Genomic DNA, 16,290 nt, shown 5'->3' with positions numbered 1-16,290 from the left:
TGAAGGTAGTGAAAAGCAGAAATCTTTACTATTTGGAAAACAAAAGGACCAAGAGCTTGAACTCCAAGGCCTATACCTCAGAGACATCCTGTTTTCTTAAAAATCATCAGAAAATTTTATATTTCCCCCAAAGTCTAGTTAGAGATCCTTCGAACTCTATCCAAAAAACACAAATTAATAAAACCACTAATGTGTAGAGTTTAGTGGTGTCTAGAAAATTACATATGTTTTTGATTTTTGAGTCAGTAACCCCACTTCTAGAAATCTATTCCCTGATTAAAAGGTAGGGGGCAAAAAGCAGCCTGAAATCAACCCAAATGCCTATCAATTAGACACTTGAAAATAAACCATGGTATGTTCACACAGCAGCATATTTTGAGTGTGGTTCTATGCTGGCCCAGACAAAGTTAGCATGATACCCTATCTGAAAAATAAACTAAAAGCAAAATGCCTAGGGGACGTGGCTCAAGTGGAAGAGTATGAGGCCATGAGTTCAATCCCTAGTAGTATAAAATAAACATAATATATACAGTTATATTTGAAAGGTATTGAAAATTTAACTCATTTTTCTGAAAATTTTTAAATAAAGGAAAGAATGACACTTCATCCTACCTTCTTAGCATATTAGATATATATTTTATAAAGAAAAGTTCTTCATTTTAGAAGACCTTCAGAGAGTAAATAAGTAAGAAAAGAGTATTTTCCAATTCCTAATAAAACAAAGAATCTGGGAAATGTTTCTCAATGACTGCTAAAATCATATGTCTAGAAGTGTTTCTTTGTGTTATATACATATATAAAAACAATTGTGGAAGTTTCAACACCAACTGAATTTGATAATATTAAGGAATTACTATAAATTTTTATATATGATATTGATTTAGTGGTTCAGTTTTTAAGAGGTGATCCTTCCCTTTCAGAAAAAATTGTTGAAGTGCTTAAAAGAAAATAACATGATTTTGTAGTTCACCTTCAAAAAATCTAGTTAGTGGGGGATTTAGAGGATTAGAAAAGAGTTTGTAACTTGGGTTTCATTACTATTCTTTCCAATTTTGAACACATTGAAATTTTTTGTTAAAATGTTTAAAAATAAATTACGAAACCAAAAAAAATTGACTAAAACCCTTCTAACTTTTCTAATCCTGATGTAGGTTTTCCTTTACTTCTAAATTTATTTTAATAAAAATAAGACAGAAATCATGAAGATAAGAATAGCATTCCATGACTCTAAATCATAATGAATGCTATGTGATTATTCACTATGTGTTTGTGTTATATGGTAGAGAGCCTTCTACTATAACTATAGCTGTATTATTCATGGTAGATCACATAGTCAGTTGGTGTCTACCTAGCAGCCCAAAACAGATTCCGTTACCCTGCTGTCAACAATCTATCATGCTTGCCCTAAACTTTCCAAATCTACCCTGTTTTCTCCAGCCTCACTGCACTATTTACACTTTTTTCCTTAGTAACTGGCTTCTTCTTTTTCCAAAATGTTTGCTTGATACATTAATTTGTGATATGGTCCCAACCAAAGTAGACCATGAAGAATGATGACAAAGTCCTCTCTAAACCACAGTAAACTCTTTCTGAAATGTCTTCCAGGATTTTTAATAATGCCTCATGAGATATGAGCAATGGTTTCAACTGTCCAAGTACTTGTCAATAATGATAAACAAAACAGTTCTAATTTCTTCAACTCAAATTTTTCACCACCATATGTCTTCTGGTAGGTCCAATAGGCCAGGAGATAATTCATGTGTTTTCTTTATTTAAGAAGAAATGAAGATGGAGAGGTAATTTACTGCTACCTTCTTGACTATAATTATGACCTGCCCTGACTTTATGGATCCAATGGAATACTACCAAAAAATAAATTTCCAGAACATGTTACAAGAATTGACTCTTGTTAAAGTACTTAAAGTTTTGAAATCTGTTCTCTACCACCACAGAGAAGCCAGGTAAGTGTGTTCAAAACCACACCTGAAATCCTACCTACTCAGGAAACAGAGATGAGGAAGATCGCTGTTTGAATCCAGTTGGGTCAAATAGTTCTAGAGACCCTATTTTGAAAATACTCAACTCAAAATAAGGACTAGCAGAGTGACGCCAGTGGTACCTAGCAAGTATGAGGCCCTAAGTTCAAATCCCAGTACTGAAGAAAAAAAAAATATATATATATATAGTGAACATACTGGAAAAAATATATAGAGAGAGAGAGAGTTTTCTGAAAATGTCCTTTTCTACATGGGTGATAAGGTCCCTATAAGATGATTTGGGCAAGGAATTACCCAAGTCTGACCCACCGTTAACAGTTTTGAATGAGGCCCACTACCTTAGCTGAAACATAGCTTTACAGTTGTGATGGAAAAAGGATTAAACCAATTTTCACTATCAAAAATTAATAATGAGACGGGAAGAAAAAGTAGCAACTGTTTTAAATCACACAAGACTCTTTCACCCAGTATCAGAAATACTTGCTTTTCAGCCAAAGTACATACCAACAGCACAAGTATATTTTCAAAATGAACATGTGGGGAAGTTTGACAAGCACATGGGTACATGAAAAAACATAGGCACTTGTGAAATCAGAACGATTATCTAGTTTAAAGTGGGTCTCTTACCTAAAACTTGTCTTCAACCTTAGTCTCTGTCATACACTATGTTCTTACTAGGTGAACCATTTTCCATTTGCTGAACATAGTATATTTCCTCTAGTTTCTGCAACTAGCACGTGGTGCTCCTTCTGCCTGAATCCCCTGCCCTCCCCCACTTCTGCCTTCCTTATACTTGGCGTCATATTTACCTATATGATTAACATCTGGAGAGGGAGCTCACTGAGAACAGGGCCTACGTCTCATCCCAAGTCAATTCTTTAGCAGGCCTAGAAATTCAATATATAGTTAATAATCAAATGAATGGATATCCTCCCAGTGGTGGTTCATATCATGAGGCACTGAGAGAGCTTAATATTGCTCTCTAGTGAAATGAATAGAGTGGCTAACTTCTAGTTCCTTCTTTTACTTGAGGCTTCTCTCAGAGAAGCAAGAATAAATAAGATCTAACTTCCCTTTTCATGCTAGGAAATACTCATAGAAATGTGCGTGAATTAAAAAAACACTAGTGTTTATCATCTTCAGTGCAATGGGTTAGTAATTTGATCATACCCAACAAATTGGACTCCACTCCAGTTAGATCCTTTACTCCTGGCAGGGAATTGGCTCAAGAGACAGATAAAAACCCTCAATCTCCAGCCCCACCTCTGGGAAAACCTTGGACTCTCCTTCTGCAGCTACTTGGACCTTTGCAAGTCTGAAGATAACTGGAATACAGCCAGGAAGTGAAGTTAATGTCTCGTCTCTTTGGAACTATGACTTAGCTTCTATTCAACAACACTGAATAAGGGTAACTAACTCTGATCACACTGAAAGTTGAAACAGGCCCTATTTCTTTCTCAGTAAGAAAGTCACAGATGTGAAAACCTCTCTTTATAATAAATGATGCACCTGATGTTGCATGGACTGATGTTTTACAATAAAATCATGAGGAGAAAATAGCCTATAATTGGCATTGTAAAAATGATTGCCAAAGGGAGAGAAACTGTCTTTAATTAATGTGGCAATTGTTTGGACTTTGAATGAACACAGCTTTAGATCCTCATCCAAGAGTTTATTTCGTGGAGAGTTCACCAGGTCCTGACATGGATTTAAAAAAACAGAATCCCCAAACCAGAAAAGCAGGCTGTTGAGATGGTGTGGAAACTCTGGCTTCCAGCTGAACTTTCAAACAGGCCCCTAGAGAGCTTCTCTCACATGCATATTTCTCTTACAAAGACAGATGTGGTGTGTCGACTTCTGCCTTACATGGAAGGAGCATGAACTTCTTAAAATTATATGCATTATTGCTGCCTTTTTTTTCCCTTAGAATTCCTGTTTAAATTTGTTACTTTGAATGCAATTTTCTGTGGAAAGGGCTTGAATCCTTTGAGACAAGTTTCCAATTGAACTGGCAAGGGTTCAACTAATTATAATTGTTTGATTTCTTGGCTTCCCAAGGTGACCAGTGAGCACCTTTGCAGGGCAGTGATGGTTCCTTATGATTCCCCAGGGCCAACTCAGTAACTGACACACATAGCTCAATATTCAATTAATAAATAGAATCAATAGTTTTTATCAAACACCTGTGATGTCCTGAACATTATCCTAAATGATAAGAGAGAATAAAATAGTTAAAGCAGACACAGTCTCTGCCCTCACAGAATATATTTTCTAATGGGGGAAGATTGAGTAATAATAAATATAAAGCACAAATTAATAATATGGTTTTAAGTTGTAATTAGAGCTATGAAGAAAGCCAATGCACTGAAATTGTAAATAATTGTCACTCTGTACAGATATTACTGTAGATTTGGTGTACTAGTTTTTATTTATTTATTTTTGGTGGTACTGGGACTTGAACTCAGGGCCTCATACTTATTAGGCAGGTGCTCTATCACTTGAGCTCTCATCCCCTTTTTGCTTTAGGTATTTTTAGGTAGCGTCTCACATTTTTGCTTGGGGCTGGCTTCAAACTTCAGTTCACCAACCTATGAGGGGGATCACAGACACGTACCACAACACCCAGCTTATTGGTTGAGATGGGGGTCTCACTAACTTTTTTGTCCAGGATGGTCTTGAACTATAAATCTCTCAAGTAGCTGGGAATACAAACATGAGCCACCACATCTGGCCTTGTTAGTTTTATTGTTGAGAGCACTGGAAAAGAGTAAAATAATAGTGCTAAGTGAAAGGTTTTGTTATCATCTTGGAAAAGACAGATAAACCAGTGAAACACTGGGCTAAACAATTAACAGAAGCAGGAAACTAAATAGCTACCTAACACAAGAAAGACACACAACTTTATTTCTAATCAGGAAAAGGCAAAATGAAAATAATGTGATGCTTAGTTTCATCAATAAAACCTGCAAATTTTAAAAAATCTAATAATATCTGGTGCTGATAAGGACCTAGAAAAATGACAAGCCTCTTGCATTACTGTTATGAACTAGAAGTGACCAATAATCCAACAGCATTTCAAAAAGTTTAGGCTGGCAGGAGAGCAACGCGGTGCATCACCATGGCGACAGGCCGCCCCATGTCATCCATGTTCCAGCAGAACAGATTCAGCAGCAGCAGCAGCAACAGCAGCAACAGCAGCAGCAGCAGCAGGCACCACCACCATCACAGCCACAGCCACAGCCACAGGCAGGTCCCCGGCTCCCCCCACGACAGCCCACTGTGGCCTCGCCTGCCGAGTCCGACGAGGAGAACCGGCAGAAGACCCGGCCACGAACCAAAATTTCCGTGGAGGCCCTGGGAATCCTCCAGAGTTTCATACAAGACGTGGGCCTATACCCGGATGAAGAGGCCATCCAGACTCTGTCCGCCCAACTTGACCTTCCCAAGTACACCATCATCAAGTTCTTTCAGAACCAGCGGTACTATCTCAAGCATCACGGCAAACTGAAGGACAATTCTGGCTTAGAGGTGGATGTGGCAGAATATAAGGAAGAGGAGTTGCTGAAGGATTTAGAAGACAGTGTCCATGATAAAAATGCCAACACCCTTTTCTCGGTGAAACTAGAGGAAGAGCTAGCCGTGGAAGGCCACACAGACATTAATGCTGATCTGAAAGACTGAGATCAAAGTGTTATTTTCATTCAACAGTGCCACTGGTATTTACTAACAAAATGAAAAGTCCACCTTGTGTTCGCTCAGAAAACCTTTGTTGTCCATTGTTTGGCCAATAAATCTTCAGAAACTTGCACAAACAGGAAAGTTGGGAAGGATAGAACAGACTGCACTAAATGTTTTACAAACTGCTCGGCAGCCCCAGGTGAAGCATCAAGGATTGTTTGGTATTAAAATTTGTGTTCCAGGGATGCACCACGGGTGCGTGCCCAGTCAGCATGATACCAGAGATTTTTTTTTTTTAATTATAATTATTCTGGAGCCTCAAACAAGCATTATAACTTCTGTGGTTATGCTTTCCTTTCCTTTAATTATTTCTGTAACACTCCACACTGATCTTTGGAAACTTGCCCCTTATTTTAAAAAAATAAAGGAAAAAAAAAAGAGTTTGTTACTCTATTGTATGTTACAAAAGAACTATAGACTGTGAATGCAGTTTAAAATGACATGCCAACAAATGCCTTGTATTATATGGCACTGCCGTAATTCAAATTTGTTTTTTTTTATTTTGGAAATAAAAGTTCACTGTAATTTTTTTCATTATCATTGTTATATGATTTTTTTAAGCAAAAAAAAAAAGGAAAAGAAAATGTGAAACACAATTTAGTCCTTTTTATTTATTTGTAGATCCTGCAGCACCCTGTTGTAATTAATTTTTTAGAAGTTTCCGTTAAATGTAATATTGCTTCTCTTGTTACCATGATTCTTTTCTATTTATAAATGTATTTTGATGGGCAGTAAAACAAAGTGTCTTAAAAGTTTTAACTAGAGAAAAATGTGCTTTACACAGTTGCCTATAAAAAAATGCTCTATGTTACCCAAGCAATTCATACTATAAGCTTCACTCTTATTGTTGTATGCAATTTTTACTATCATGCAAATAAGCTTAGGTTAATAAAACTAATAGATCACCTTAGAAAATTATGCAATTAATGTGAAAAAATAATTGATGTTTGCAATGTGTCTTCCTTTGGTTTACAATCAATTTTAAAGCTACATCTGTATAAAGTTTCTGTATAAAGGTGTATTTCTTTTTTATGAGTTTATGGCTATGAAAACACCAGCTATTTTGTTACAGCTGGCTGTTTTTATAAGTGGATCACAATTTTCTTTATGCAGAGATGTTCTGATTAGGAGTGGTTATTGACTGTAACTACACAATTAAAATTGTTTGTATGGTAAAAAAAAAAAAAAAAAAGTTTAGGCTGCTTGTATTCTATACCACTCCTATATGTCCCAGAGAGAATGACCTCACTCATCTATCTCCTCCCTTTTCCTTATTTATCCTCTCTTTGGTCTTTTGTTCTCCACCTCTCAATCTTCTCAGCTTTCACAGATCCTCTTCTTCCTCTGTGGACCCAAACTGAATGTGTACTCCAACTGTGGTCTGTGGCCCTTCTTGCTTCTCATTCTAAATGAACTCAAAGCCTATAGGGCCTTTCGGGTAATAGAAAGTAGCAGTGTAAAGGCACATGCAGCCCCTCCTGGAAGAGGCACCATGTCTCTAGAACTTCTGATATTCCTTGGGCACTAAAAGTCTGAAATTCATGCCAAAATTTCCTAATTTTTACATGTAGGCAACAAACATTAATATTTTTTAACATGAAGATAAACTATCTGCAGACCAGACTTGGCTTCAGGCTTTTCATCGTGACCTCCATCCATAATCTCTCCCTTCTCAATATCTTCATCTATAATTACAACTTCCTCTCTGCCCCAAGCTAACCGCTCTCTTGAGTTCCATATTCCTGGTCACCTTCTGGACATTTTCATCTGAGTGTTCAATTGACATCTCAAAGTCAAAATTGAACTCATCTTTCCCCCGAGAAAATCCCTTTTCCTTCAGTCTTCCTTATGTTAATAGAACTACTTCTCTTCCTTTCATTGAGATTCAGAAAGGCATAAACATCAGCAAATTCTTACCAGGGGTACTACAGCATGTCAGATACTGTACCAATCAGCACAAGATCAGGAAGTATGTTCTCTAACCTCCAGCATCTCACAGTCTAGTGAAGGAGACAATTAAAAGAAAAATGACAACACAATGCGATACTCTAGATGTATCTTCAGAAGCCTAAGGTAGTGTAGAGAGAGGATCAACTAAGATGTCACAGAACTCATTAATTCATCTTAGCAGTACTTGTTCAATTCCTACAGTGTTCTAAGCCCTGGGGAGAAAGCCACAATAAAGTATCAGAGAAATAATTTTGAAAAAATAGATTTCTGCTCTCACACAAATATTTGGGGAGATTGGCAATGAATAAATAATTTCAGTCAGGAACAAATACTCTCCAAGCTGCTGTGAACAGCAGCTGAGGTTGGGGGGTGGGTGGAGTCTGTCACCAGAGGAGCATCTTTTTCTAATCAGTGCAAAGGCATTACACACTCTGGCAGTGATCCTGAACCTTATAAGCAACACGAAACTGAGTGATGCAGAGACTATTTCAGATAGGCGGTCTGGGTTCAGGTCAGAAGACACTCAAAGGCACAGCTATGAGCCAAGAATACAGGAGAGAAAGGGCTGATGTGGGAGGGGCTTGTGAACAAAGGGTAAGGGAGGCAAGGGACCCCTGAAAGGGAGGAAGGTAAACCCCAGGAAAATGGAAATGCCAGGCTTTTGGAATGATACATAGGAATGCTCACAAACACAGCTTGTGAGACCTTAACATGGCAGATTAGAGAGAGCCAGCACTTTCTTGTACCACCACGAACTTGAAACAAAATCCTCAATTTTGTGACTCAAAAGAGAGGATGGTAGCCAGGAAAAGCAAGGGAAAGCAACAGTAAACAGTAGCTGGAATTCAGATGAAACCCAGAAATACTGAACTTTGGACTTATGAAGGAAACAAAGAAATCTAACATAGAGCACTGGGGAGAATCCCCACCAGTGAGAGTATAAGCAAACGACTGGCACCAAAGGCAAGCTGCTGGAAGATCCACAGGGGTGCACCAGCAGGCACTCTACAAAAATTAAATCCAAGATGAAGATGTACTAACATGGCTGCAAGGAAAGGAGTCCAGCCTCTCTTTTAAAATACATATATCTAAATCCCAAAGACCTGCCCCTTCCTCAGTGAATGACTTGGCTTCAGATTCATCAACAGAATCTACAGTGGGGCGGTGTGGGTTGTGGGGGGTAGTGCTAATGGGAGCTCAACTGCAAAGCCAAAGGCAAAACTCATCAAAACAACAGACACGGAGATGCCAGTGAGGACTCCTGCAGTAGCAGAAGAGCTTGAAGTGTAAAACTGACCCCTGGTAAGAGGAAAAACTTAAGTACTCCATGCTAAGATAGAGAACAAAAAATGCTGCCCTCCAACAGAGGAAAGTAAACAGACAAACCAGGGGATAGAAGTTCACCCTCCTTCCCTCAGCAAAGAAGAAATATTGACTAGTGTATATTTTATTTTATTTATTATAGTGGCAGTTGTTTTGTTCTCATCTGCTTTTTTTTCTTTTATCTCTTTTTGTCTTTTGCTAGTCTAGTTTTACCCTGTTCTCTCTCACCATCATTCTAGTTTTTCCTTTACCTCCAACCCATGTTCTTTTCCTCTCTTTTCTATTTTGCTTCCTTTCTCCCTCCCTGAAAAACATGGAATGACATATTTCAAGCCCAGAGAGTAAATAACTGCTAACCAAGCATACTATGGCCTTTAAAATGGAAAGAGAACTAAAGATAATCACAAACTAAAGCAATTCATGACCATTAAGCCAACACTGCAGAAGATACTTAAATGAATCCTTCACACAAGGAGGAAGAGAGACAATGATAAACATGAGAGCTCAAAAAAACAGATGAACACATGAGAATTAGGAAAGAATCAATCACGTCCAACTCAATAAACCAGCAAGTTCCAAAGATGGCTGAGAGCAAAGGAAATGAACAAATAATAATAGAATTGGCCAAGAAAAAAAACACCAACAAAATTATAGGAATCAAAACTAGCAGGGACTCTAACCTCACACTCATCAATAGATAGATCATCTAGACAAAAAAATAAAATCAACATAAACACTTTAGAGTTAATATTACCCTCAACCAAATGGACTTAGCAGATATCTATAGATTATTCCATCCAACTGCTGGGGAATCACATTCTTCTCAGCAGGCCATGTAATTTTCCCCCAAATGTATCATACTTTAGGCCATAATGCAAGTCTGAACAAACAGAAGAAAACTGAAATAATTTCTTAAATCCTATTAGATCATATGGACTAAAATTAGACATCAGTAGCAAGAGAAACTATACAAATACATGGAGAAAATAGATAAGATGAATGTCATCAAAACTTAAAACTTTTGCTAGGCATGATGACACACTTATAATTCCAGCACTGCTAAAGCAGGAGAATGGTGAGTTTGAGGCCAGCCTGGGCTACATAGTAAGACTGTCTCACAAATAAGCAGAAAATTTTTGTATATAAAAAAATAGTATCATGAACTTGAAAAGAGACCATGGAATGAGAGAAAATGTTTGTAAACCATACCTGATAAGGGACTTATACCCAGAATAAATAGAAAACTTCTGAAACTAAGTAACCAAAAAACCAACCCAATTTGAAAATAGACAAAGTATATGAATAGAAATTTCTCCAAAGAAAATACAGAAATGGTTAAAAGATGCTCAAAACCACTAATCATTAGGGAAATAAGTTTTGATTAACTATAATGACATACCACTTTAGACAATAGGATGGCTACTGTTTTTTTAAAAACCCAGAAAATATCAAGTGCTGGTGAGGATGTGGAGAAACTAGAGTACTTGGGCAGTGTAGGTAGGAATATAAAATGATACAGTCTTTATGGAAACAGTATGGGGCAGGTCCTTAAAAAATTAAAAATAGAATTAGCAATATGATCCAGCTATTCCACTTCTGGGTATACACCAAAGACTAAAAGCAGGAACTCAAAAAGATACTACTACACCAACAGTCATGGCAGCATCATTCACAATAGCTAAAATGTGAACACAATCCAAGTGACTGCCAATGGATGAATGAATAAGCAAAACGTGATTTGTACATGCAACGGAACATTATTCAGCCTTCAAAACGAAGGAATCTGACACATGCTACAACACGGGTGAACCATGAGAATGTTGTGCTAGGTGACACATCCAGTCACAAAAAAACAAATACTGTATGATTCCCCTTATCTGAGGTACTTAGATTAGTCAAAATCATAAAGTAGCCTGACAATTGCCAGGCACTGGGAGAAAGAAGGAATGGGAGTTATTGTTTAATGGGTACAGAGTTTCAGTTTTACAAAATGGAAGAGTTCTCGATATGGATGGTGATGATGGTTGTAAAATATGAGTGTATTTAATATCACTGAGCTGTACACTTAAAAGTGGTTATGATGATAAATTTTATGTTGTGAGTATTTTACTACAATAAAGAAGGGAAAGTGAGTAAATAAATGTCTCATGGCATACCTCCAAAGTGATAGCCTGGGTCTGGGAAAGAGTAACTAAACATTTCTTCTATCCAAAATGCGTTTCTGGGAGGAAGAAGGCAGTAAGTCAACTTCTGCTAACTTGGGTCTTGCAGCCCAGAGCTGAGCAGGCCTCTGAGAAGCTGCTAAATAAGTGTTCCTAATACTTACTTCTAGGTAGAAAATGGGGGGGGGGGCGGGGAGGGCTAGTATAAAAAAGCAGTTTGCTTTGCTACACCAAGTGTGACTTGTGATAACCAGGGCTGGCAAGATTAGAATCACCTGGAGGCTGGTTAGACCTGCTGCATCTCCAATCTCACTCTGTTCCTGCTGAATCTGAACCTCCATTTTAGTAAGAGTCTCCGTGATGTGTGTGCACTTTGAACTTTGAGAGGCACTACCCACATGAACTGACAAATTGTAGATTAGTCTCCATTCAAACATATCTCCGCATTACTACAAAATTCCTATGGCAATCAGTCTTTCCTTTCAGCATCAAATATAACAATGCAATGTGAATTTGCCACCTTCAAAGGATACAGGATTTCACAAAATTGATGGACATGGTATCAGGATACTATTCAATCACTCACACTGCATCTGTAAGCAAGGAACTGGAAAACCCAGAATCCAGTAAAGGGAGCTAATCTAGAGGCCAGACGACATCCCTTCAAAAGAAAACGATTTGAATATCAAAGAATTAAGACAGGCCCTCAGGACAAAAATGATGAGGCTCATGAATAGCTTTACAAAAATGACCCACTGTATGATTGTACTGTGAATTTCATCAAAAAAACTATGCCAAAAAATTTAATACTCCTATCTTTAATCATTCTGAGAAGAAGCATAAATGTGTAGTTATTTTCAAGTTTAAATTCCTCTATTTATTTATTTATTTTTGATGGAGCTAGGGTTTGAACTCAAGATTTCACACTTACAGTGCTCTACTGCTTGAGCCACACCTCCAGCCCATTTTGCTCTAGTTACTTTGGAGATGGGGTCTCGAAAACTATTCACCCCAACTGGCCTCAAACAACAATCCTCCCAATCTTAGCCTCCAAAGTAGACAGGATTGCTGGTGTTAGTCACCAGCACCTGGCTTTAATTTCATTTTTTAAAGATGAAGTCAAATCAAATTTTTTGTAGAGTATATAATGATGTTTGGCTCTTGTTCTAGGAGCTTTTGTGCTAAGGTCTGGGGTGCACCTCAGTGGTAGAGTATTTGCCTAGCATGCCCAACACCCTGGCATCAGTCTCCCAGCACTGGGAAAAGAAAGAGGGAGAGAGAGAGAGAGAGAGAGAGAGAGAGAGAAACTGCTAAGTGGACCTTTCCCTGTGCCAGGTTTCTTCCAATAATACCTGCTGAAGAGAATTCTTACTATAATGTATTCTTTTTTCATTTTCCCTTATGGCACTTGTTTTACTATTATTATTACATAGTATAGCTGTATGTATTTATGGGCCACAGAGTGATGTTCTGACTTTTTAACAAAATATGGAATGACCAAATCAAGCGAACGAACCAAGCTGTCCATTATCTCAGAGTTTTGGCTCTCCTGAGAAGAGAACATCCTTGTAAATTCTTTTTGGAGCCTATGACCAGTGTGGGATGATTGATACCAACTAACTGCACAACTCAGTGAAGAACTCTTTCTAATGTCCCACTTCCTGGTGAGATGTTTCAGTCCACTGTTCTGACACAGAAGGGGTTTATCTGTGAGGTGACAACCATAGTGGCAGATATCTCTTCAGTAGTTAATTACCTTGTCAACCATGAGGAAGTTCTCCAGCGTCTCTCCACTTTCACAGGTGACATCACCAACCTCTCTTACAGCTCTGGGTAGGATCTCTCGTACTTCCTGGGCAATCATTCCTACATACAAAACATACTAACAGGTTTAATCATGGAAAGACCTTCTGGAAGAAAATGCTTCCTACAGCAGAATGGAACATTGACAGCCACAGGACATCTTTGGAAATAGATGTTCATCCCCTCTAAGCTCTTGCTTTGATCTACAATGCATTTGAAGCAACAAAAGAGCTTTGAGGCTTTGAGCCAAGAACCACTATAGGATTAAAAGCAGGAGTGTTGTTTTCTCTGCTTTGTTTTTTAAAGACTTGTTGCCAAATGTTGGAAAGGATGAGTAAATACTTTTAAAGCTATGTACATAGAAGGAAGGAAAGGAGGAGAATTAACTTGATTTTATTTCTTTTCCGATATAGGAAGTCTTTCCCCCTAAATGTTCCTTCTTTCTTTAGGATTCCTGGGTTAGAAATAAGCCTCACTTTGCTGACTTTTTCTCTTACCTAGCCCCACCTGCCCTTCCACCCTCTCTCTCCCATCTGGAGATTGCCCAGTGCTGCCCCTCACACAGATGAGCTGCCATCTACCCTTGAACCCTCATCTCATGAGCAAGAGGATTCAAACAGGAAACATTCAAAATACTTTGCCAGGACTTAGGGTGCAGAAATGGGGATACTGAGTAAAGAGGAAACAGAAATTCTTTAACCTTTCCTGTTCTAGCGACTATGGGCTCTGCAGAGGATGAGTTAGATCAACAGGATGTTGTCAAATGTCATACCACACAACCTCAAAACAAAGGAGGAAGTAAGATTTTGGTAGCTGACGGTAGAAAATTAGAAAGGGAATGTGTGTACCTGTTTGGTGGGCAGTGTTTATTCCCATTGCAGATGCAAATTCAGGTTTGTAGTTGTATTCAACAATCCTCATTTGGGCTATTCTCCTCAGCTGTTCATTTGTGTCAACCTAATTTAATTAAAGAAGAGCAGGTTTCACCTGTTTAGGTATTTGCTATTCAAATCAGTGCCCAGAGTGACCCAGACAGACTAGGAATAAAGACAATGAGACTGTTCTTTTCTTTTGTCCAAACTAGTTAAAGAGATATTTCTCTTGTTCTCCTCAGAAGAGTGAAGTATTAAGGTTCACATTGGTGACTTCTAGCCACTGACTAATAAACTGACTCAGGGTTTCTAAGTTACATGGCAAGAACTCCATCATCTATTACTCTTACCTCATTCTCTCCTCTGAAAAGTAGATACCCTTTCTGAGAAACGAAGTTCCTTGCTTCACAGAGAAGCAAAGCTTCCATTTACAATTAAAAATGCAAGGTTTAGTTCAAGTACCAACCTTTAAGTGTGGACAGATCCTATATTATTGAAATGCTTTTGGACATTTTGCTGGAGAAAAATTTTTGAAGTGGATTATCCAACCAACTGTTGATCTTTCAGGACCCGGATGCCTGTCTTCACAAGGAAGCCCTCTCTCCATCCCTTTGGTCAGCAAAGGCATCTTTCTCTGAGACCCCTGTTCTTGTGTCTAATGGTGTTCCCAACTGTCACTGTGAAGTTCTCAAAAAAAAAGAATATTTTTCCCCTACTGGTTTCCAGAGAAATGTTAACAACCAAGACAATAGAATGAGTTTTCCCTAAAGCTAAACATATTTTATCCAAAGGATCCCCTTTGAGTTTTTTTATGATTGATGAAAATAGCAGGATCAAATTTTAATGACAAAAACCACAAAATGGGCAGCTGTCTGTATGTTCCCCAAATTTTTTTCAGAATATTACTTGATTATAAACCAGTGGTATCTTGGCAATTTAAGATATACTGCAATAAAAATAGAAAATATATTGTATTCATCCATGTGATAGAGGAATTAAACATGCTTTGTGGTGGTGTTGTTTTAGGAAAACCTCTGCCATTGTCATCACCTCCTCCCTTTACCCACTCCATGAAGTGGCAGGAAAACTTCTCTATCATCACTTGGGGTTCTTAGTCCTTCAAAAGTTTGGCTGTCTGCAAAGATGGTGGCTGGCACTTAATTGGTTTAGTGGTCTAGCTTTACTTTAGAAACTTATTTGGGAGTATAATTTTGACTTTACTGCTGTTCTGATAACCACTATTATCAAAAGCTAAATTCTTTCAGGCATGGAAGTGCACACCTGCAATTCCAGCACTCAGGAGGCTGAGACAGGAGGACTGGATGTTGGCGGCCAGTCTGGGCTACATAGTGAGACCTGTCTCAAAACAAACACACGAAAAAGCTAAGTTCATTTCATTCATTATTTGTCTTATTTGACTAATATTGGCTACCACCTATAATATATCCACTACTAAGTATTGAAACTTAAGAAAAATTGTTGACATTTAAAAGTTTGTGGTCTTGACCAAAAGAAACACATCACAAATGACTGACTACATTACAATGAGACAGCTGCAGAGCAATGGTGGAATTATGAACAAAGAATCATGGCAGCTACAAGGAAGGACCTAAAATATTCTTAGGAGGACAAAAAGAAAGGCTTCCTACAGATGTTTAAGACCAACCAAGATCATGGCCTATTTCAGTTCCTCAAATATGTTCTGTTTCTTTCTCTTTGGGGACCGATACTCATGCCACTTTCACTCTCTCACAGTTTAAACATCCCTTCCTCAGAGAAGGATTTCTTGACCCTCAGGACTGAGAAGGGTCCCTCTGCTTTTTATGCTCATTGCACCTTTTCTGCTTCATAGCACCAATCACAATTAGCACCAGACAACTAATCATGTCAACTTCAGCCTCCATCTTCCCCTAGGTTTCACTCATACCCATGAAGATGATGGCATATTTGAGACCTTGGTTTTCTGTTCATCACCATAGTACCAGTTTCCAGGACATGTGGTAATTTTGCATGTGGTAGATGCTCAACCACTAGTTGTTAACTGAATCAATAATTTTAAATTAGGAGTGAGGGAAAGATGTAGAGGAGAGTATGGGGTGGAAAGAATGAGATTAACATAGAATGCTAGGCAAAGAGAACACTATGAACCAAGCCTAAGGCAGCAAATCCCCTGAATGATGTCAGTATGGCCAAGGCAAAGCTTGCTTGGCATTACAAGACTGCAAAGGTTAAGGCTAGAGGAGGAGGAGGCTTCCAGGCCATGTGAAGAAGGAACAGTCACAGTCTCACATTGTTCTGTGCACATTTCTCTTATCACAAGCTCCTTTACTCGGTCAATAAATATTTTCAGAGTAGCTACTATATTCCCTATACCATAAGATCTGGAGATTCAATGACTATTTCTTATTTGGAGTTTAGATTTCAATAAAAGTTCCATTCCTGCCA

At 38.2% G+C, this 16,290-nt stretch overlaps 1 protein-coding gene across 1 annotated transcript in view; it reads right to left on the bottom strand.

Moving 5' to 3' along the window:
* Positions 1-16,290, bottom strand: part of Myrfl (myelin regulatory factor like) — a 103,386-nt gene that overhangs the window by 25,347 nt on the left and 61,749 nt on the right. The window contains exons 12-13 of the mRNA XM_074084878.1: positions 13,822-13,930; positions 12,927-13,036 (exon numbers count right to left, since the gene is read on the bottom strand). Of these exons, the coding sequence (XP_073940979.1) occupies positions 12,927-13,036; positions 13,822-13,930 (219 nt within the window). The remainder of the gene's footprint in view (positions 1-12,926; positions 13,037-13,821; positions 13,931-16,290) is intronic.

Source organism: Castor canadensis, chromosome 8, assembly GCF_047511655.1.
Source record: "Castor canadensis chromosome 8, mCasCan1.hap1v2, whole genome shotgun sequence".
NCBI lineage: Eukaryota > Metazoa > Chordata > Mammalia > Rodentia > Castoridae > Castor > Castor canadensis.
Note: the sequence above shows the minus strand (reverse complement) of the source record. Positions and strands in the feature narration are given on the sequence as shown.